Consider the following 24412-nt stretch of genomic DNA (forward strand, 5'->3'; position numbering starts at 1 on the left):
AGAAAGGAAATCAACAGCTTCAACTGCAGATACCTCAATATTGAAATCTCTATGGTCACCATCTTTCTGGCTCCCACGGAACTCTCCTGAACATGTCATCAGTGCTCAGACAAGCAGAGGCCGGCACTCAAAATGCAAACTTGGGCCACAACCCATCCACGGGGCAAAAATGAACTACTGAGAAGTTGTAAAAGGAAGCAACAAGTGAAGGGAAGAACACTTATGTTCATGTACTTACATGCAGATGTACACATGACTGAATGGATATACATGTGTCTGTGAGTGTAGACATGAAAGGTATGGAAACCAAAGTAGAAAGTCAGAATCTCAAAGATGACCTGAAGAAATAATACTCATTTCAGAGTCTGAAATACTCTCTGAAACGAGTATGAGATAGAATAAGATACTGAAACAGAAGAGAAAGAAGGTCAGTTTCACACTGAAGAATGATAGGTTAATTTAAAATATATTTAATCTTCCCAATTTCTCCAATATACTGTTAAACTGTATCCATGATTAATGGCTTACAAGTGGAATTTTATGCTATTCATATTGTTTATACAAAGCTCAGCTGTCTCCTAAATAAATCTTTCAGAAATAGGCAGAAATGGAAACAAGCCCAAAAGGGAGGGAAAAGCAGGTACAGGTAGTGAGTAACAAGCTAGAAGTATAAACGTCCAGGTACCAAAAACATTCAGATCATAATGAGCATTTCCATGGGTTACTGTAGCAATCTGTAGAGTTGCTCTGATCTGCTCATGGAGAAACAGGCCTTGCATTCTTCGCTTCTGAGAACATTTAGATTAGTTGCAAACCTGGTTCCTTCCAAGCCACAGAGCCCCTCCCCTCTTCTGTTCCTTCAATTAGCCCCTCTAGGCACTGGTTAATTCACACTGGCACCCAAACACATCTTAGTATCTCTCACTGCAAATAAGACAATAATCTTCCCTTGGTCCCACTTTCCCTCCAGATACTGCCTCCTGTCCCTGCTTTCTCTCCCAGCAAACGTTACTGAAATAAATGGCTGTAATCGACATGACTGCTTCCTTGCCGGATCCTCAGCTCAGCTCACTCCACTCCAGCTTTTGTCCCCAGCAGTTTGCTGCCGCAATGTCAAGGCCACCAATGGCCATTTGGTCACTTCTTGGTCTTTATCTCACTCTGTGCCTCAAGATCATTGGGGGTCACTGCCTCCTCCTTGAAACCCTCATGCCCCTTGGTTTCCATGACAACACTCTCTCCACTTCCCTCCTGCCTCCATCACTGCAATTTCTCACTGTCAGCTGCTCCTCCTGGGCTCCTAGTGGGGGGCTGGCCCTGAGTTGTCTTCTCTTTTTAAGTGACCTCATCCAGCCCAGTTCTGCTAACTTCTCCCAGGTTTTTATCTCCAGCCTGGGCCTCTACCTTGACCTCCAGCATCCTCACATGCATGGCGACTATATGTGTGACTTGAGTGTACCCAGAGCCAACCCAAATTCCCCATCCTTCTTCCTCCCTTAATGTGCTCCTCTCCTGGTCCTCCCCTCAGTAAACATGATAACCATTCACCCATTTCTACAGGACAGAAGCCCAGGATCATCTCTACTTCATCTCCAGCTCCCATGTGGAGTCATATGGCTGTGGGCTCTGTGTCCAGAATAAATCCTCTCCATCTCCACGTCTCCCACCTCCCGTCCTGGTCCGGCTGCCGCCTTCTCTCCCCTGGGATACCTGTTGCAGCCTCCTCACGCTTCAACCTGCTTCCACCTCTGTCCCTACCGTCTGTTCCCTGCCCACTAGTAGATGGGTCATGTAAAGTTACAAATTGGAGGCAATTCCATGGGCATCGCATGGTTAGGACTTGGTGCTTTCACTGGCAGTGCTTTGGATCCCTGGTCAGGGAACTAAGATCCCATAAGCTGAGTGGCTCAGCCAAAAAAATATAAAAATACCAGTCCAAATTACATCATGTCCCCACCCCTTCAACTTGAAATCCTCCAGCGGCTTCTCATTATGCTGATTAAATTGCCCACATTCCTAACCAGGGCATTTGAGGCCCTACATGACCTGGCCCCTTCCTAGCCCACCTCTGCTCACTCTGCTCCACCAAACTTTTATCTGTTCCCTAAACACACCGGCCTGCACCGCCCCCCAAACACAGCTGACAGCGAGAATTCCCTTTGCCTGAGATCTTCATTTCCTAGATTTCCTGCATGCCGGGATCCCCTCATCATTCTGGCTTCTGATCAAATATCACCTCCTTAATGAGGCCTTGGCTGACCACCAGGAGTCACTCTCAGTCCCATTCTCCTACTTTATTTTCTTCATTGCACTTGCTGCCACTTGGAAACATCGCTCATTTGTTTAGACGTGACTCCTCCATCCCCTCTATTAGGATGTAAGAGAGCCAGACAGGGTCTGTTTTGCTTATGGCTGCATCCTTGAGCCCTAATGCAGTGCATGGCACATCACAGGGGATCAATATTCACTTAATGAGTGTTCAAACAAGGACTATGACACTTTCTTTTAAAAGGATTGAGAGATGCTTTGGACCATGTCTCGCTGAAAAAAGAAAAAGCTACCAGAAATAGTATCTTTATTATAGGGCTAAAGAAAATAGCTCTCTGAAGCAGAGCTCACTACTTACCAAGATGCGAATCTTCAGGGTGACGGCGCTGAATATGACTTTGTAGGAAAGCTTGGTTCATAAAGGCCTTGTCACAAAAATGACACTGAAAAGAAGAAAGCAATGAATCCAAGTGTCTCTAACAAGTGCCCTTCCACCTAATTTGAATTAAAATCTGAGTACCTGAAGCACTCCCTTTTGGGGGCTTTTCCGCAAGAGATACCAGCCTGGCAACTGATGCTGAAAGCATAACTAAAAAGACATTTACAACCGGGGTGCTCTTCCCAAACTGAACACATGCCAGTGAAAACCATCTCAGTTAACGGAGCCCAACATGGTGGTTTCTGGAACCCTTGAGGCTGCTCCCGTTACACAGCTGGTTCCCAGCCCACCATCACCAACTTGTCCGTGACACTCCAGCCATGCCAGCCTTCTTCCTGTCCCTTACGCAGGCCAGCTTCAGACACTCTGCACTGGCCAGTCCCCCGCCTGAATTTTCCCCAGACTTTCCCGCGAAAGTCTGGCTCCTTCCCAACATTCGAGATGTCATTCATGGAACATCTTCCATGCTGGGGCTGTGCCGCACATCCGTAAGAAATCTTCCTGGATACGCTCCCTGTCAGGCACTGTCTTTTTGCATCATTGTCTATCTCACCACTTACTATTATCAAGTTTAGTTACTTCCTTTGCTTCTTATCTCCTGTCCAGTTCCTCTAGGATCTAGAATGTCAGCTTCCTGAGAGTATGAACTCTCTTCTCTTTATTCACAGCTTTATCCCCAGAGCCCAGCATTAACAGATCACTGATTACATGCTTAGGAATATTTGGCCTCCTAAGATGAACTTACTGAAAAAAACCAATCTTGCCAATATCTCTATTCTCTACTTTTTAACATAATTTTTAAACAAATAACAACAAAAACCAATCAACTTGTTCATCTATATCCTTCCCCAGGACTATTCTTAGTAAATCCTGGATATCATGTATTTCATCCGTCAATATTTCAGAATCTATCTCCAAAAGGATTTTCTTTTAACACGATTATAATATTATCATCCCACCTTTTAAAATGTGTAAATTCCTTAATTATTGACAAATAGCCAACCAATTATTTTTTTCCCAATATTTCACACATTGCCTTAGAAAACATTTTTGCATTTTTTTAAAAAAAATAATTATTTTTATTATTTATTTGACTGTACCAGGTATCAGTTGTGGCATGTGGAATCTAGTTCCCTGACAAGGGATGGAACCTGGGCCCCCCACATTGGGAGCACAGGGTCTTAGCCAGTGGACTACCAGGGACATCCTTTGCACTTTGTTTTGAATCAGGACCCAAATAAAGTTATATCTTGCAATTAGTTGTTTTGTCTCTTAATTCTCTGCTAGTCTATAGGTTGAACCTCCAGCTCTCTTTTCCTTATAACTTTCTTGATAAAGAAAATGAACATTTGTCCTGCTAAGTTTCTCTCAGTCTGGATTTTGCTGCTTCAATCCTACTGTGCTATTTACATGCTTTCCTCTTCAGGTTTTGCCTTAGGCTTATTCATTATAATTATATCACAAATACATAGATTACAGGTAACCACAGCTCACTATGGAGAAGCCCCCACAGATATCAATGTCCACTTGTCAGATGTTATTTACTAAGCCTTCCTCATGCTATTGGAGAAGGAAATGGCAAGCCACTCCAGTATTCTTGCCTGGAGAATCCTAAGGACAGAGGAGACTGGAGGGCTACAGTCCATGGGGTCGCAAGAGTCGGACACGACTTAGTGACTAAACCACCTAAACCGACCACCTCATGCTTACATGCATTATCTCATGGGATTCTGCTACTAGGGCTCTTGTTTTCCAGATGAGGAAACTAAGGTTTAGAAGTTAAATGACTTGTGCAGAGGAATAGCTGGGATTCAAACCCAAGTAGAATAACTCTGGAGTTGTCACCCTAAATGCTCTCACAGCTCAAGAGCCCCACAAAGAGACCACGGCAAGTCACTTAATAGAGGGCAGAGTGTACCTACACTAAATACACTAAGTAGGAAAAGGTGGTGTGGTCTTTCCTTCCTCTTCTTGGCCACCCCCTGGGCACGCCATACAGCTACCACTACCACTCAGAGGGTCTGTTGAGTGGTCAAGAGTTGGCAGGTTCCACTCATTTGATAGAAGTGTGCCATTAGTTTATTATCCTCATATATCATTAACATTTTACAGTCTTCTTTTACTAACAGCTGTTTCTATGATAACCAAAAGAATGAAAAAATGTTTATAAACATAAAATTTTTATGTTACAGGTTTTAATGTTTCACTGCTTAACATCAAAGTCAGTTGCACTTTATTTAAAGGTTTTAAACAGAACCCATTCTATCCATTTTACAATAATATATTTCTAGAGAACCATCTCGGCACTATTTATCAATATTTAGTTTTTAAATAGCATTTATGAAACAAATAGGCAATTATTGATATCTGGGATCGTTGATGATTTCATCTAGGGGTTGTGTACCCAAGGCTAAACATGAAGACTTTCTAACAGGATTCTTTCCTGGCAGTTCACCTAGTGTAAGTACACTTCTCCCAAGGCTCCTATTGGGATGGTCCTGAGGACAATTCATCGCACTGCTTTCTGCACCCACACTCATTTCTCTACACTCTCTCCTGCTTTGGCTCCACCATTCCCTAAATCCACTAAGGCCTGTTCAGTCCTATTTAGCCAAAATGACTGGGTGTGAAATCAGTCTCTGTCAGTCTATTGCCTACTTTGATATCTTCAAGCATTCTTCCTTTCTGCACCTAATTCATAAAAGATACATACACTGACTTCATTACACTCAAAAATGACAATATTTATCTTGGGCTCAAGAACAAACAGCTGGAGATTAAGAACAAAAAGACAAGAATTTTAAAACAGTGCTGTTATACTAGCAAGTATTCTTCTTCTCAGAAAATATATACATTGAAATATTTAGGACTCTGCAACTCACTGCCAGACGGCTTAACAGTAATAGCATGGTACAGAGACAGAGGAAATAAAGCCAGTGTGGCAAATGCTAATAATTGGTGGATTTAGTTGAAGGGTATAAGAAGTCTTAGCACTGTTCTTGCAATCTTCCTGTAAATTTTACAACATTTCAAAATTTAAAAATGAGGAGGGGGCGGAAATCCACAAGATGCAAGTATTCCATATCATTGCTGTTGGGGCCCAACCTCAACAACAATTTGCACCTGGTTTATTTTTCATTACACCTGTTAGGAGGAGGAAACAGCTTCTTGAACCACCAGCTTTTAGATAATTCAATAAAGCATTGCAGACAAGGCTGCTCGTTAAATTATTAACCCTGTGTTAGTCTGCACAAGGTAATGAGCCATGTCATCTGTTAGTTAAAAGTACTCTTTCGCTTAAAGAGTACTTTCTCCTGATTTAAACAAATCTTAAACAAACACAAAGGGCAGAGCAATAGGAAAGGACTCTCAATATCCCAGCCAGTAGGCACTGAGGGTTTTACTGGCCAATCACGAGGCAGCGTCCCACCTGGTAATAGCTGGCTTTGGCCTCGATCATCAGCTGCTGGGTGGAGATCAACTTCTTCCTGCGTTTACACTCTTCCTTGAGCAGCTTGATCTCGCCGGCCTGCTTGGTGAGGAGCTTCTTGCTGTGCTCGCCTTCGGCCAGGCTCCGGCGCAGCCGCTCCTCCAGGCCGTGCAGCTGCGAGGTGAGGAACTCCTGGGAGTGCAGCAGGTACTCGATGGTGAGCTGCGCCAAGCGGATGAGCTTCAGCAGCACCGGGTCCACGCCCGACTGGCAGTGTGGGCACTTCTCGTCCTCCAGCTTGCAGAAGGTGATGTTCATGATGTTCTCCTGCAGCGTGAGCACGTCCACGGCGCCCGCCACCTTGTCCACGTCGATGGCGCTCAGCCGCCGCCAGTCCACGCTCTCCAGCCGCGGGCGGAACTGGAAGAAGGGCAGGGGGCCCGACGCCGCGCTTGGGGGGCCACAGGCCATGGCGGCCCCGCCCGCCGCGGCCGCTGCGGAGGCGTCGGGTGCCTCCAGGCCGCCGGCGGCGGCGAGCGGGTAGTAGACGTGCTTCTGAAAGGGCTGCGGGAAGGAGAGAGAAGCAGGGGGAGGCGGAGGGAGCTGGGGGTCCCGCCGTCCCCCACATCGTTCCCCCTACCCCACCCCGCCGCATCCGCAGGCGGGCATCCCCGGGTTCCCGGCTCCTTACCATGCTTGGAAGCAAATCCGCCGCCTCCGCTGGCATCGGGGGAGGGGGCAGTCCCGTCTTCCCGGCCCGGGCCGCCGCCGCCCCACCCCTCGGGAGCGGGAGAAGGCCGGGTCCTGGCGGCGGCGGCCTAAGGTCTGGGCGTCCAGGCCGTTGCTATGGCAGCGCCCCGGGCGGGCACCTGGAGCGAAGTGCGAGGCGGCCAGCGCGCGGTCAGCGGGCGCCCAGAGTCCTGCGGTATCAGAGGAGAAGTCGTCTTGGACCCCAGAGGACAGCGGACCACCCCTCCAGGGGACACACTTCCCGGTTCCCCAGACACCACCCTCCAAGTCCCTAAGGCTTGGGGAACCACATCCTAGCCGCCAGCCTCTGACTCTCGCCTTAGGTTTTGGGATGAGAAATAGCCATTCATCCTCATCTTTCACACGCAGCTCAGAAAAACGTTAAGCCACAAACCTTTGTAAAAATCAGTGGGATGGAGGGGGGCTGGCTGCCAGAGGGCATAAAGACACTTTGGGGGTATAATAAAAAATGTTCTCTATTCTGATTGGGCTGTTGATATAACCCAGGGATATATATACATTGGTCAAAACTCATTGAATGGTACACTGAATATTAAGGGTCCATTTTGTATAGTATACTTAATAGTTGTTTTAAGAATTAAATTTATAGTGTAGTCAATTATATTTGATGGAGCATGTGTGTATTAGTCCTTCAGTCGTGCCTGACTCTTTGCAATCCCATGGGCTGTAGCCTGCCAGGATCCCCTGTCCATGGGATTCTCCAGGGAAGAAGACTGGAGTGAGTCGCTATTCCCTTCTCCAAGAGATCTTCCTGACCCAGGGGTCAAACCCAGGTCTCCTGCATTGCAGGCAGATTCTTGACCGTCTGAACCACCAGGAAAACTCTTACCAACCAGAGAACTTCCCAGAATGTGTAATACTTTACTTGTCTTTCCAAAAGGATACATTTTCAAAACAATTATATAGAGGGGAAACTTTATAGGGCCCTGGTATTTACCTTACAAACTTGTGCGGCAGCTGCATTCTGTTTTCTGGAGGGGCTAAAATATTTCTAGCAGCAACCTGTAGACCTCAGGCCTCTCATTCTCCAGGTCTTCTGGGGGCTGCCTGAGATGCATGAACTGAGGAAAAGCCAGCCATCCCTCAGTCCACCAGGGAGTCCCTGTTTGGACCAACCATCAGGAAAATTTCTGTCTTTCCTAACAGCCAAAGAACAGAAGAAAGGAAAATACAGTTGAGAGTAACTGGAAGCAACGTTGTAATATCAACCATTTCTAGCCCTTTCTAAACACTGAGAACTACAAATAAGTCCACAGGAAAGCATCCAAAAATTTAAGCATCCACTTCATAAGACTTCACAGAAACCATACATCCCAATAATTTTGAATTGGATTTTTGGGGGCAAAAAGAGCTAGTACCAATTCACTGCAGCCAGCATACAAATCTTACAGATCTAGCTTCAGGGTCTGATTCTTCCACGTGCAGACCTAGAACAAGTTATATCAGCCCTAGGCCTCAGTTTCCCAGTCTGCTTAAAAGGCGTCAGGACACCAACCTGGCAGGTCTAGATACCGTGGACTCCATCCACTGGGCTGCAGGATCCGCGGGAACAAGGGCGGTGGTCTCTCTTGCTCACCGTAATATCCCCAGCACCTAGTATACGTCAGGCAGAGAAAAGGTGTTAAGAATTTGCCAAAAGGACACGTGGATAAAGGATGATCCGAATGAATTAGGCGCTTGGTTAGGTAAGACGTCAGCTCCCGGCCCCTGTCCCTCGTATTTCCTGTGCCTCTGGACCGTTAGGGGAATTCACCCGGGCTCTGGGTTCAAGCCCTTGGAAATTAAGGTGGGGGTCTCTCCGCGCGCTCCCTCTGTATTCGGGGGAGGAGGTGCGCGGGGCCCCGAGGCGCTCATCTCCACTCCCCGCCACCAGCCTGGCCCCGAGGGCCGCGTGGTTGGCCACGCTGGCCCCTAGGCTGAATCTGAATCGCAAGATGGCCGGAACAGGAAAGAAGGGGGACCGCTTTCCCATTCCCTCTGGCCCCCAAGCCTCAGCGGGGCCGCTAGCCGGGTGCAGCGTCTCTCGCCCCGGGCGCACCGCTGGGCCGAGCCGCCGAATCCACAAAGACAAAGGCCCGGGAACGCGGCCTCCAGTGGTGCCTCGGCGCCGCCCCTTGAAGGCAAGACAAACGGGGAGTGAGGATTGCGGCAGGCAGGCCCCTCGGGGTCTGCAGCGCCTTGGCTCGCTTCGGCGAAAAAGACGGAGGAGGCCCCGGCTTCGCGGCACCGAGATGCTCCGGCCTTCCCTGCACGCCTGGCGCATCCCGGACTTATACTCACCCCAGCCGCGCGCTCCTGGGCGGGCGCCGGGCGCTGCAGGCGGACGGGGGCAAGGCTGGGGACGCAGAGTCCAGGGGTGCTGCTGGCGCAGGCGGGCCCGCGGAGGCCGAGGAGCAGCCAAGCGGGAAGCGGTGGGCCGGCTCCTTCTTCCAGGGCGCAGGGTGAGGCCTGTGTGTTCTGGGCAAGTTGTGGCGAGGCGGGCCGCCTGGCGCTGCTCCGGGCCCTCCCAGATTCCCGGGCACGGGCGCCTCCGGATCCCCCACCCCCCTCCCGCCCCCTCCCCTCCGCGATCTCCCTCCAGCCTCTTCTCTCGGCCTCCAGGCTCCTCTGGCAGCTGGGCGGGACCGTGCGCGTCTAGACCGCAGAGCTAAAAAGCGCTGGGCCAATCCCGCTGTTGGTGCAGACACGTGGTACCTCGGCGCGCTCTGTTGCTGGCGGGGGATGCTAGCCCCTGGAAGGTTTTTCAAAGAAAGACCAGATTTACTCCTACCCTGTGGTTAGCCTAAACCCTCAGCTAGCTAATTTCCCATAGAGTCAGGAGCTTTATGTGAATTCCTTATACGTTTTAATCGCAGTAGTCTGTAGATGCAAGAGACCTTGAAGAGTCTAGCTAATGCAACCTTGGGAAAACCGGAAAAAAGACCATGTGCCAAAGCACACAAGAATTTAAGGTTTCTGTGCCTTGGCAGGTACCCTTCTCTTTAGGTTATGCCCATTTTAGGGCGAAAAGCATGGCTCTCTATTGACAGGAAGCTTGTCAGTGGGGTAGAGGGGATGGATGTCCTGGGTCAAGAGCAAGGTTACTATATTTGAAGCTAACAGTGGAACATGGTCTCTAACAATGGGACAAAATTCCATATTTTTAAATAATGAGTAATCCTTTACAACCTTGAGGTTGACCCAGGTTGAGAAGTCTGAGTGCATCTTTTGGAAAATCTTAGTGTCTGTTGTAGCAAAACTGTTCTTTGGTTAGAAAGGAGTAACTACAGAATTTTTATTAGATGTTATGGTACTGTAAAAGGCCTTTGCTTGTGTTTCTCCCTGATGGAATTTGCTTTAGAGACTATTTAGCACGAGGCTTTAAACATAGTAATAGCTCAGTATGTATTTATGTTGAATTCCTTCCTTGTTTTAGTTTTTACTTAAAATCATAAGGACTTGGGCTTCCCAGGTGGCTCAGTGGATGAAGAATCCACCTGCAATACAGAAGAGGTGGGTTCGATCCTAGGGTCAGGAAGATCCTCTGAAGACTGTCATGGCTACCCACTCCATATTCTTGCCGGGAGAAACCCACGGACAGAGGAGCATGGTGGGCTATTGTCCGTGGGGGCACAGAGGCTGGACAGGAAGCAAAAGGACGCATGCAGGACAGCCTTGGCGGTTTTTATTTTTTTAATTTGTTCAATTTCAATTTAATGCTTAAATTGGAAAGATCCACAACTCCATAAAAATGTTCCAAAGTAGTGAAGGAGATGTGGCCACTGCTTTGCAAAATCTCTATTTTGTAGCACTTCGTGGGGGGCGGAGGGGGTGGGGTGTTGTACATAAGATGATTACTTCATCGACATGATTTGATAATACACCTTCTGTGTTACGGGTATTCCCATTACCAGCTCTGAGTATATTATGACACACGTGCAGAATTGGAAGAAGTAAGATGAACCAGTGACACGCCCGGATTTGTCACAACACAGCCCCGTGTCATGACAGGGGCAAACGTGATTTTCCATCTGGGAAATTTGTGGTCTTAAAGGCTAGCAGCTTAGCTCCAGGCAGAACCCTCTGCCAACTCAGGCTGACCTGCCACATAAAGGGAAGTCAATTGGATTGGGAGCTTAAAAATAAAGAATGTTGTTTTGTTAGTCGCTCAGTCGTGTGGGACTCTTTGCAGTCCCATGGACTGTAGCCTGCCCGGCTCCTCTGTCCATGGAATTCTCCAGGCCAGAATACTGGAGTGGGTTGTCATGCTCTCCTCCACGGGATCTTCCCAACCCAGGGATCACACCTCTGCCTCCTGTGCCTCCTGCCCTGGAGATGGATTCTTTACAGATGAGCCGCTGGGGAAGCCCTGCACACTCTCTAGGGCAACCATTAACAAATTTTAAAGAGTGGAATGATTAATATGCTAAGAGAGGAGATAAATGGAATGATATAAACTGCTCCATTAGAAACAGAGAAGGCAGGAAAAGGGGGCAAAAAGAAAGAATAAGCGGAATGAACAGAAAAACAGTTGCAAACATGGAAGATATTAACCCAATGATATTAATAATCATTTTATATGTGAATGATCTAAATGAAACAATTTAAAAACAGAGCCTTATCAGAATGGATGAAAAAAACAAAACAAAATAAAGACCCAACAGTCTGTTATCTATAAGAAACTCACTGCAAATATAAAACTTAAGATAGTGTGAAAGTAAAAGGATAGAAAAAGATACATCACAATTCAAAAGAAATCTAGAGCAGCTGAATTAGTTTCAGACGAACGAGACTGCAGAACAAGAAAAATGTTCGGGGATTAAGAGGAATATTGTATAATGTTGAAGGGGGTCGATGTTCCAAGAAGACATAATACTAAACAGGTATGTATGTACTTGTATGTATGTAAGAACAGAGCATGAAAATAAACGAGGCAAAACATAACTGCAAAGAGAAATAGACAAATCCACAATTACACTTGGAGATTTCAACATCCCTCTTTAACAATAAATAGATCAGCTAGGACAAAATTGACCTGATCTGATTGGCAATTATAAAATCAACCTGATCTGATTGGCAATTATAAAATACTGCATTCAAGCTGGTTTTAGAAAAGACAGAGGAACCAGAGATCAAATTGCCAACAACCGCTGGATCATTGAAAAAGCAAGAGTCCCAGAAAAACAACTATTTCTGCTTTATTGACTATGCCAAAGCCTTTGACAGTGTGGATCACAATAAACTGTGGAAAATTCTGAGAGATGGGAATACCAGACCACCTGACCTGCCTCTTGAGAAACCTCTATGCAGGTCAGGAAGCAACAGTTAGAACTGGACATGGAACAGACTGGTTCCAAATAGGAAAAGGAGTACGTCAAGGCTGTATACTGTCACCCTGCTTATTTAACTTATATGCAGAGTACATCATGAGAAATGCTGGGCTGGAGGAAGCACAAGCTGGAAGCAAGATTTCCAGGAGAAATATCAATAACCTCATATATGCAGATGACACCACCCTTATGGCAGAAAGTGAAGAAGAACTAAAGAGCCTCTTGATGAAAGTGAAAGAGGAGAGTGAAAAAATTGGCTTAAAGCTCAACATTCAGAAAATGAAGATCATGGCATCCGGTCCCATCACTTCATGGCAAATAGATGGGGAAACAGTGGAAACAGTGGCTGACTTTATTTTGGGGGGCTCCAAAATCACTGCAGATGCTGACTGCAGCCATGAAATTAAGACACTTGCTCCTTTGAAGGAAAGTTATGACCAACCTAGACAGCATATTAAAAAGCAGAGGCATTACTTTGCCAGCAAAGGTCCATCTAGTCAAGGCTATGGTTTTTCCAGTAGTCATGTATGGATGTGAGAGTTGGACTATAAAGAAAGCTGAGTGCTGAAGAATTGATGCTTTTGAACTGTGGTGTTGGATAAGGCTCTTGAGAGTCCCTTGGACTGCAAGGAGATCCAACCAGTCCATCCTAAAGGAGATCAGTCCTGGGTGTTCATTGGAGAGACTGATGTTAAAGCTGAAACTCCAATACTTTGGCCACCTGATGTGGAGAGCTGACTCATTTGAAAAGACCTTGATGCTAGGAAAGATTGAGGGCAGGAGAAGGGGACGACAGAGGATGAGATGGTTGGATGGCATCACCGACTCAATGGACTTGGGTTTGGGTAGACTCCAGGAGTTGGTGATGGACAGGGAGGCCTGGCGTGCAGCGGTTCATGGGGTCGCAAAGAGTCGGACACAATTGAGCGACTGAACTGAATGAAAAACAGGAGAATACACGTTCTTCTCAAACTTGCATGAAACATTAAGAAAGAGAGGCTACATTCTAGGCTATCAAACACACCTTAGTAAACATGAGAGAATAGAAATCATAGGACATACGTCCTCAGACCTCAGTAGAATTAAACTAGAAATCAGTAGCAGAAAGATAGCTGGAAAATTCCCCAATATTTGGAGATTAACCAACACTTCTATGTAATATATGGGTCAGAGAAGAAATCTCAAGAGAAATTTAAAAGCATTTGGAACTAAATAGAAACACAACTTATTTAAATTTGTGAGATGCAGTGAAAATGGAGCTTAGAGGGAAATTTGCTCATTAGAAGTGAGTCCCTAAGTTTGACCTACACCCAAGAGGAAAGGAATCATGTTTGCCTTTTGAAGGAAGGAAGCATCAGAGATTTTGAGGCCCTATTTTGAAACCACATTGCAACCAGTACCATCATCTCCCTTTCTTTGGTTGTTCCCCGGTGGCTTAAGCAGAGAAAATGATTTGGTGGCAGCCTCAACTTAACGATTCAATTGAACCATTTATGTGTTGCCTTAAACTGACTTGGATCTGGAATGTCAGTTAAAAAACAAAACCCAAACCTAACTTTCATGGAAGGTGTGGCTCAGTCCTGCTGTTTTGAGTGAGATGGGAAGGGTCCTACAAATCAGATAAGAACTTGTATTTAAATGTCATACTTTGGACCCCCTGGTGAATTTAATCACAACCAGGGCTTCCTCAGTGGCTCAGTGGTAAAGAATCTGCTCGAAATGCAGGAGATCTGGGTTTGATCCCTGGGTTGGGAAGATCCCCTGGAGAAGGGAAAGACTGCCCACTCCAGTATTCTGGCCTGGAATACAGTCCCCCTGTACAGTCCATGGGGTTGAAAAGAGTCGGACACAACTGAGCGACTTTCACTTTCACTTGAATGATTCACTTGAATTAATCATTCACTTGAATGATTTCACTTGAAGACAGAAGTGAGACAGAAGCGATTTTCCTGCTATAACTTTTGCTGGCAAGCAAGGTCATATGCCACAGAGTGTCCAGGGTGTCACTGGGTAAAGGGAGCAGCTGAATTCCATGTCTAGTCAAAACCTTCATCATGTCAAGTGGCTGTTGAGACAGCAGTGACTGCACTGGGTTTTTTCAATCAGAGGATTAAACTCCCAAACCTAAAAGACCCAATGCTACTGTTCCCCACCCCAAACTGCTCTATCCCTTTCTATGATTTTGCAAGTATCTAATTAGGTGCAAATATCCTGAGATGCAGGTTCGATCCCTGGATTAGGAAGATCTCCTGGAGTAGGAAATGGCAACCCACTCCAGTATTTCTTGCCTGAAAAATGCTATGAACAGAGGAGATGGTAGGCTACAGTCCCTGGGGTCTCAAAGAGTCAGGCATGACTGAGCTTGCATCCATGCCCACACCTTGCTGCTTTAACTACCTAGAGTGGCTTTGACTTCCTACACTAAAGCCATACTGATGCCCTTTTTATTACTAAAAGTTTATATCAAAGATGTGAAGAGGTGCCTGGACTAGATAAACATAAACTATCCCATCCTTTATTCCCTTTTCCTGAAATCTTTGAATTCCTTCCTTGTTAAAGGGTTTCTGACTTTGAAGATATAATGGATTGTGGGACAAAATCCAGTGCACATCTGCTTTGAAGTCTTTCTCCCAACTTTTCATACGATGAATACACAACCTCTGGGAAGGGCCATATCTACCAATACATTTAGCCCCATCCAAATTATGAACAGTGCTTCTTGATCTAGAAACCTCAAGATCTATTCCCATAAACGTTCTCCCAGTTTAGGGGGGGGGGGGCATAAATTAGCAAATTCCTACACCATCTAAATTTCTAAATCTTCCATACCAATGTTCTTCCTGATTGTCTCACCCACGCTCCCCACCCCACTCCCAGGCAATGCTAAATTGGTATTCTGTTGCCTTAGTAACAGTGTGGCTTGGCTCCTGAGAAGAGACTGCTTTATTCTCACCTGCAAAGGTAGCAAAGCTTTCTCTGCCAAAGAAAGCAGAGGGAGGAGTCATTTCTGGATGGCTGAGGACTTCAGCTCTTCTCAGACTTTCAGATGCTCTCAAACTTTCATCAGCATTTCCTGAAAGACTTGTTAAAACACAGATAGCTGTGCCTACCAGTAGAGTTTCACATTTAGTAGATCAGGGCTGGAGCTAGAAATTTTGCCTCCGTAACAAGTTCCCACTTGAGGAACCAGAGATCAAATTGCCATCATCTGCTGGATCAAGGAAAAAGCAAGAGAGTTCCAGAAAAACATCTATGTCTGCTTTATTGACTATGCCAAAGCCTTTGACTGTGTGGATCACAATCAACTATGGAAAATTCTGAAAGAGATGGGAATACCAGAACACCTAATCTGCCTCTTGAGAAATCTGTATGCAGGTCAGGAAGCAACAGTTAGAACTGGACATGGAACAACAGACTGGTTCCAAATAGGAAAAGGAGTACGTCAAGGCTGTATATTGTCACCCTGCTTATTTAACTTCTATGCAGAATACATCATGAGAAATGCTGGACTGGATGAAACACAAGCTGGAATCAAGATTGCAGGGAGAAATATCAATAACCTCAGATATGCAGATGACACCACCCTTATGGCAGAAAGTGAAGAGGAACTAAAAAGCCTCTTGATGAAAGTGAAAGAGGAGAGCAAAAAAGTTGGCTTAAAGCTCAACATTCAGAAAACGAAGATCATGGCATCCGGTCCCATCACTTCATGGGAAATAGATGGGGAAACAGTGGACTCAGTGACCTAGCAATGAATTCCACTCCTAGGTATTGGTCTTAGAGAAATGAAAATATATGTCCACAAAAAGTCTTATACTGTAATGTTGTTAGTGGCTTTATTTATAAGAGCCACAAATTGAAAATACCTCCTCCAACAAAAAGAGAGTGGATTAAAAAATAAAACTAAGGTTTAACTTTTTAACTCATCAAAGTTTTCCAGAATGGTTGTCAGTCAGTTCAGTGGCTGAGTCCTGTCCGATTCTTTGAGACTCCATGGACTGCAGCAAGCCAGGCCTCCCTGTCCATCACCAACTCCGGACTTTACTCAAATTCATGTCCATTGAGTCAGTGATGCCATCCAACCATCTCATCCTCTGTCATCCCCTTCTCCTCCCACCTTCAATCTTTCCTACCATCAGGGTCTTTTTAAATGAGTCAGTTCTTCGCATCAGGTGGCCAAAGTATTGGAGTTTCAGCTTCAGCATGATTCCTTCCAGTGAATATTCAGGACTGATTTCCTTCAGGATGGACTGGTTGGGTCTCCTTGCAGTCCAAGGGACTCTCAAGAGTCTTCTCCAATACCACAGTTCAAAAGCATCAATTCTTTGGCGCTCAGCTTTCTTTATAGTCCAACTCTCACATCCATACATGACTACTGGAAAAACCATAGCATTGGCTAGACAGACCTTTGTCAGCAAAGTAATGTCTCTGCTTTTTAATATGCTGTCTAGGTTGGTCATAACTTTTCTTCCAAAGAGCAAGTGTGTTTTAATTTCATGGCTGCAATCACCATCTGCAGTGATTTTGGAGCCCCCCCAAAATAGTCTGTTACTGTTTCCTCATCTATTTGCCATGAAGTGATGGGACCGGATGTCATGATCTTAGTTTTCTGAATGTTGAGCTTTAAGCCAACTTTTTCACTCTCCTCTTTCACTTTCATCAAGAGGCTCTTTAGTTCCTCTTCACTTTCTGCCATAAGGGTGGTGTCATCTGCATATCTGAAGTTATTGATATTTCTCCCTGCAATCTTGATTCCAGCTTGTGTTTCATCCAGTCCAGCATTTCTCATGATGTACTCTGTATATAAGTGAAATAAGCAGAGTGATGATATACAGTCTGGACATACTCCTTTCCTGATTTGGAACCAGTCTGTCGTTCCATGTCCAGTTCTAACTGTTGCTTCTTGACCCGCATACAGATTTCTCAGGAGGCAGGTCAGGTGGTCTGTACATTTCATAATCCTGCCAACAATGTATGAGAATTTCAGTTGTTCCAGATGCTTGCAACACTTGGTATTGTCAATCACTTTTCATGGTAGGCCCTTCTGGTGGGTGTGTAATGAGATCTCATTATAGTTTTAATTTGCATTTCTCTGATGATCAGTCATGTTGGATACCTTTTTATTTGCTTATTGCCTATTTGATTCTGTCATTTATGAGTACGGTTGGCTTTTGAAAATGTAGAGAGTTAATCTGAGTACAACTTATACTTGGCCTTCCATACGCGTGGCTCCTCAATTTCCACAGGTTCAGTGATCCCGGGTCAAGTAGTACTTATTATTATTGAAAAATATCCACGTATAAGAGGACCTGGGCAAACCAGAAGTCAACTTTTTTTTTTTAATTTTTATTTATTTATTTGGCTTCACTGGGTCTTAGTTGCAGCATGTGGGATCTTTAATCTTTGTTGGGACATGTGGGATCTTTAGTTGTGGCATGTGGCATCTAGTTTCCCGACCAGGGATTGAACCTGGGCCCCCTGCATTGGGAGCTCAGAGTCTTAGCCATTAGACCACCAGGGAAGTCCTTGTACTCACTTTTGAATAAGGTGATTTTTTTCCTAAAACTGTTTTTGTAGAAAGTTTATACAAAGGAGGAGATTGGGTTGTGTTCCACACTAGCCATAATTTTTCTTTTGATCCAAGTTTTTATTTAATTTTATTTAGCTTTTATTTCTCCTCTGCAAAGGGTGACAGGTAGCCAACCATAGAGTTGTTCATCATGTCACATTTCTCTCTTCTTCTGCCATGGGGACAAATTGCTTCCTGGAGGTAATAATTAATAAATAAATCATCTTTCAGGACCATACATTTTGTTTCTTGGAACCAAAATACGTCCTAAGTAGATTCTGTCCCTAAGCATTGCATCTCATTCTTCTTGTTGCAAATAAGATATATATATATATTTTTTTTTCACTACAGAATATGCTTCTAACTTTGTAAGACAGGCTAGGACCTAGGACCCATTACTGGAGTTTATGTACCTGAACTAAAGTTTTTGAGCATCAGAACACAAAGTAACCATAAGAAATTAAGAATAACTGTATGAATACTCAGCTGGAGCAAAGTATGATCGGTAAGATACAAAAGGCCAAAACCCAACTGCCACTTCTGAGGTGCCAGGAGCAATAGCAGGATACCACGGATAATCCCTATACACATCACCACCAGGGGGCTGGCCAACCACCCAAGCCACCCCTTCCACCCAACCCAACCTACCAATTCACCTTCACCGTCACTCTGTTTGTCCCCTCCACTCATCCTGGGGAGTGAACAAGGGCACGTGTGACTTGTTCTCACTGCCTCGTGCTACAGCATAAGTCCCAATAAAGCCTTGCCTACATTCCTAGTCTGGCCTCTTATCAAGCTTTACTGATTAAAGAGTCCGAGAACCCAGGCTGGTAACACTTGGAGGAGTAGCTTCCTGAATTTTTGTGAAAGGAGCACTGGTGGACGTTCTCTCTCTGATTCCTCTCTTGTTTGGCATCCCTCCCCCTTACTTTGGGAACTGGAGTTTTCAACATTTTGTTGAGGTTGTAATTTGTTTTTCTTTGTTTTATTTGTTGCTGTGGCTTTGGTGATTTCCAAGAGGGAAAGGAGGTGATATTGATCTGACACTACCATCCTCAAAATAGAAGTTTTGGTAAACACCAAGTTAAAGTAGTTTGCTTCCTTTTTTTTTTTTGGTCGAGATTTTTTCTTTTAAACCTGAATGAGTGCTGTGTTTTATCAAGCGGCTGAATCTGTTCAAATGATTTTTCATCCACCTGTTAATTTGATGTATTTCATTAAAAGATGTTTCAATGTTGGTCTGTCTTTGTATTTCTGGTTAACTTCTTGTGTGTGTGTGTGTTTTTTTTTTTTTAACTGCTGAGTTGGTTTGGAAATAGTCCATTTAAGATCGCTATTATCTATCCTCATAATTCACTTTGTGGTTTTCTTTTCTTTCCAATATTAGCATCAAGAGTTTTAAATTGAATTGGAGAGGTTTTAATTTAAAAAATATACTCTTACTTTATATAAGATAGGGATTACAAATCTGTGAGGGCCAGGCAGATTTTTTTTAGGTTGGAATGTACAACTACTAATTTATGTTCTTTTTCAGCTCTTGGATTATATGGGCATTCTGTTTTTCACCTCTGTTTTCAAATTTATTGGCATAAATACACTCAAATGTTTTATCTTACACATTAAAACATCTCTACTGTATTTGTAGCTGTTTGCCCTCCTTTAAATGCTAATATACCTCTTTTCTCTTTTTTTTTTAGCTTGCTTTATTTTTGTCCACTTGGCTTTCAATGTTGAACTTTTTGGTTTGGATCCTTCATATTTCTTTGTCACTCTCATCACAGTACATTTTACTCATTTTTCATTAGTTTTTTTTTTCTTTCTTTCTGTTTCTTTATTATTGTTCTGTAGTGTTTATAACATCCTAAGCTAAGTACATTTCTTCATTCCTTTCTTTGTTAACTGACAGCATTTAAGGCTCTGAATTTCTTTCTAAATACTTGCTTTAGCAGCATTCCACAAATTATGATAATGTAGCATTTTCATTATCCTCTAGTTTTTTATAATCTGGAATTTTCATGATTTTTTTTTTTTTTTTACCGTGATTAGTCTAGAGATACATTTGGGTTTCTGGGACTTCGAAAAATCTGTTAGTTATTGACTTTCAATTTAATTGCATTATGGTCAGACAACATAATATCTATGATAATGATGGTTCAGTTCAGTTCATTTCAGTCACTCAGTCGTGTCCGACTCCTTGCAGCCCCATGAATCACAGCACGCCAGGCTTCCCTGTCCATCACCAACTCTTGGAGTTCACTCAGACTCATGTCCATCAAGTCAGTGATGCCATCCAGCCATCTCATCCTCTGTCGTCCCCTTCTCCTCCTGCCCCCAATCCCTCCCAGCATCAGAGTCTTTTCCAATGAGTCAACTCTTCCCATGAGGTGGCCAAAGTACTGGAGTTTCAGCTTTAGCATCATTCCTTCCAAAGAAATCCTGGGGCTGATCTCCTTCAGAATGGACTGGTTGGATCTCCCTGCAGTCCAAGGGACTCTCAAGAGTCATCTTCAACACCACAGTTCAAAAGCATCAGTTCTTCAGTGCTCAGCTTTCTTCACAGTCCAACTCTCACATCCATACCTGACCACTGGAAAAACCATACCCTTGACTAGACAGACGTTTGTTGGCAAAGTAATGTCTCTGCTTTTCAATATGCTATCTAGGTTGGTCATAACTTTTCTTCCAAGGAGTAAGAGTTTTTTAATTTCATGGCTGCAATCACCATCTGTAGGGATTTTTAAAACTTCCCCTGTGGACGACTACTTGGTCAATCCTGTTTAGCTGCTCAGTCGCGTCTGACTCTTTGGGACCCCATGGGCTGCAGCAGGCCAGGCTTCCCTGTCCATCACCATTTCCCAGAGCTTGCTCAAACTCATGTCTATTGAGTCAGTGATGCCATCCAACCATCTCATCCTGTTGTCCTCTTCTCCTCCTGTCTTCAAGCTTTCCCAGCATCAGGGTCTTTTCAAATGAGTCCCTTTTTGCATCAGGTGGCCAAAGTATTGGAGTTTCAGATTCAGCATCAGTCCTTCCAATGAATATTCAGGACTGATTTCCTTTAGGATGGACTGGTTGGATCTCCTTGCAGTCCAAGGGATACTCAAGAGTCTTTTCCAACACCACCTTTCTTTATAGTCCAACTCTCACATCCATACATGACTACTGGAAAAACAATAGCATTGACTAGACGGATCTTTGTCAGCAAAGTAATGTCTCTGCTTTTTAATATGCTATCTAGGTTGGTCATAGCTTTTCTTCCAAGGAACAATCGTCTTTTAATTTCATGGCTGCAGTCACCACCTTGCAGTGATTTTGGAGTCCAAGAAAATAAAGTCTGTCACTGTTTCCATTGTTTCCCCATGTATTTGCCATGAAGTGATGGGACTAGATGCCACGATCTTAGTTTTCTTAATGTTGAGTTTTAAGCCAACTTTTTCACTTTCGTCAAGAGCGTCTTTAGTTCTTCCTCACTTTCTGCCATAAGGATGGTGTCATCTGCATCTCTGAGGTTATTGATATTTCTCCGGGCAGTCTTAATCCCAGCTTGTGCTTCCTCCAGCCCAGCATTTCTCATGATGTACCCTGCATATAAGTTAAATAAGCAGGGTGACAATATACAGCCTTGACAATCTCCTTTCCCAATTTGGAACCAGTCTCTTGTTCCATGTCCAGTTCTAATCATTGCTTCTTGAAGTGCATACAAATCTCTCAGGAGGCAGGTAAGGTGGTTTGGTATTCCCATCTCTTTAAGAATTTTCCAAAGTTTGTTGTGATCCACACAGTCAAAGGTTTTGGCATATTCAATAAAGCAGAAGTAGATGCTTTTCTGGAACTCTCTTGCCTATGAATATTTGTTAGATTTTTGAAAGTGTTTCATGCATCCTGGTAAAAAATTTACCCTAATATTACCGTAAATAAAATATTGCCCTAGAAATGTTACCCTAAATAAAAAATATTTACTCTAATATTTAAATATTAGAGAGAGATTGTCACCTCTCTCTCTACATATAGAGCTGTTAGATTCAGTGTCTTTTTTGGGGGGTTGGGGGCTACTTTTAATTTCAAAGATTATTTATTAATTATTATGGTGCATAAAATCATGCTCCTCACTCCAAAATTTGTGTACACTCAGATCTTACAGTGCGCACTATTTGGAAAGAAGGTCTTTGCAGATGTAATTAGGAAGAAAAGGAGAGGACGCACGGTAGAATGCCATGCAAAGATGGAGGCAGAGGTTAGGCTGATGCAGCAACAAGCTAAGGAAAGCCAAGTGTTGCTGGGAGCCACCAGAAATGAGGAAAAAGCAAGGAGGGGTTCTTTTCTAGAGCCTTCAGAGAGAGAGTGTGGCTCTGGCAACATCTTGATTTTGGACTTTTAGTTTCCAGAGCTATGACAGAACAAATTTTTTTTGTTAAGTGAAATCACAGGTTAAATCCACTGCGTTTGTAACCTGCCTTTGTTGATCATTTTGATTGTTACCACCAAAAACTTGCCTGTCCTCCAAGATGCTGCTAACTTATACAAGATGTTTGCCTGCGTTGTTTTTCAGGAAATTGGAGTCAGCTGTGTCTCCTTCTAGATCAAGCCAGTTAAGACTGGTTAGGTCCACCTACCCTTCACTGGGTATGCACCAGTGCCCACTATTTGACCTTTTGATGTCAGAGGGCCTAAAACTCCGCCCTCAGATCCTGAGCTCGCCGCCATTTTCTGAACTGGCATCCTGTGAAGACTCCTGTAGCTTATTGAACCCTTGAAAAATGGTAATTACCTTACCCTTTTCTTATACCAAGGGAACATTTCATGCAAAGATGGGCTTGATAAAGGACAGAAATGGTATGGACCTAACAGAAGCAGATGATATTAAGAAGAGGTGGCAAGAATACACAGAAGAACTGTGCAAAAAAAGATCTTCACGACCCAAATAATCATGATGGTGTGATCACTCATCTAGAGCCAGACATCCTGGAATGTGAAGTCAAGTGGGCCTTAGAAAGCACCACTACGAACAAAGCTAGTGGAGGTGATGGCATTCCAGTTGAACTCTTTCAAATCCTGAAAGATGATGCTGTGAGTGTTGCACTCAATATACCACAAATTTGGAAAACTCAGCAGTGGCCACAGGACTGGAAAAGGTCAGTTTTCATTCCAATCCCAGAGAAAGGCAATGCCAAAGAATGCTCAAACTACCGCACAATTGCACTCATCTCACATGCTAATAAAGTAATGCTCAAAATTCTCCAAGCCAGGCTTCAGCAATATGTGAACCATGAAATTCCTGATGTTCAAGCTGGTTTTAGAAAAGGTAGAGGAACCAGAGATCAAATTGCCAACATTCGCTGGATCATGGAAAAAGCAAGAGAGTTCCAGAAAAACATCTATTTCTGCTTTATTGACTATACCAAAGCCTTTGACTGTGTGGATCACAATCAACTGTGGAAAATTCTTCAAGAGATGGGAATACCAGACCACCTGACCTGCCTCTTGAGAAATCTGTATGCAGGTCAGGAAGCAACAGTTAAAACTGGACATGGAACAACAGACTGGTTCCAAATAGGAAAAGGAGTACGTCAAGGCTGTATATTGTCACCCTGCTTATTTAACTTCTATGCAGAGTACATCATGAGAAACGCTGGACTGGAAGAAACACAAGCTGGAATCAAGGTTGCCGGGAGAAATATTAATAACCTCAGATATGCAGATGACACCACCCTTATGGCAGAAAGTGAAGAGGAACTAAAAAGCCTCTTGATGAAAGTGAAAGTAGAGAATGAAAAAGTTGGCTTAAAGCTCAACATTCAGAAAATGAAGATCATGGCATCCGGTCCCATCACTTCATGGGAAATAGATGGGGAAACAGTGGAAACAGTGTCAGACTTTATTTTTTTGGGCTCCAAAATCACTGCAGATGGTGACTGCAGCCATGAAATTAAAAGATGCTTACTCCTTGGAAGAAAAGTTATGACCAACCTAGATAGCATATTCAAAAGCAGAGACATTACTTTGCTGACAAAGTTCCATCTAGTCAAGGCTATGGTTTTTCATGTGGTCATGTGTGGATGTGAGAGTTGGACTGTGAAGAAGGCTGAGCGCTGAAGAATTGATGCTTTTGAACTGTGGTGTTGGAGAAGACTCTTGAGAGTCCCTTGGACTGCAAGGAGATCCAACCAGTCCATTCTGAAGGAGATCAGCCCCAGGATTTCTTTGGAAGGAATGATGCTAAAGCTGAAACTCCAGTACTTTGGCCACCTCATGCGAAGAGTTGACTCATTGGAAACGACTCTGATGCTGGGAGGGATTGGGGGCAGGAGGAGAAGGGGATGACAGAGGATGAGATGGCTGGATGGCATCACGGACTCGATGGGCATGAGTCTGATTGAACTATGGGGGTTAGTGATGGACAGGGAGGCCTGGTGTGCCGCGATTCATGGGGTCGCAGAGTCGGACAGGACTGATCGACTGAACTGAACTGAACTTTCTTATTTCCAGTCATTTTTCCCCACAACTCCCACACCTCAGACCACTCTCCTTCTTTATCTCGCAAACTCCACAGCCCCTCATTTTTGGGGAGACAGGTCTGAGACTCACTCTTTCCTTGCTTGGCTGCCTTGTAAGTAAATGCATTATTT

At 44.3% G+C, this 24412-nt stretch overlaps 1 protein-coding gene across 1 annotated transcript in view; it reads right to left on the bottom strand.

The window, feature by feature from the left end:
* The window catches only part of LOC128057753 (cilium assembly protein DZIP1-like), a 46200-nt gene extending 39336 nt beyond the window's left edge, over positions 1-6864 (bottom strand). Inside the window, exons 1-3 of the mRNA XM_052650249.1 lie at positions 6829-6864; positions 6138-6701; positions 2627-2711 (exon numbers count right to left, since the gene is read on the bottom strand). Coding sequence (XP_052506209.1) covers positions 2627-2711; positions 6138-6701; positions 6829-6864 — 685 coding nt within the window. The remainder of the gene's footprint in view (positions 1-2626; positions 2712-6137; positions 6702-6828) is intronic.
* Between the last annotated feature and the right edge of the window lie 17548 nt (positions 6865-24412).

This window comes from Budorcas taxicolor, chromosome 12 (genome assembly GCF_023091745.1).
Source record: "Budorcas taxicolor isolate Tak-1 chromosome 12, Takin1.1, whole genome shotgun sequence".
In the NCBI taxonomy this organism is placed as follows: Eukaryota; Metazoa; Chordata; class Mammalia; order Artiodactyla; family Bovidae; genus Budorcas; species Budorcas taxicolor.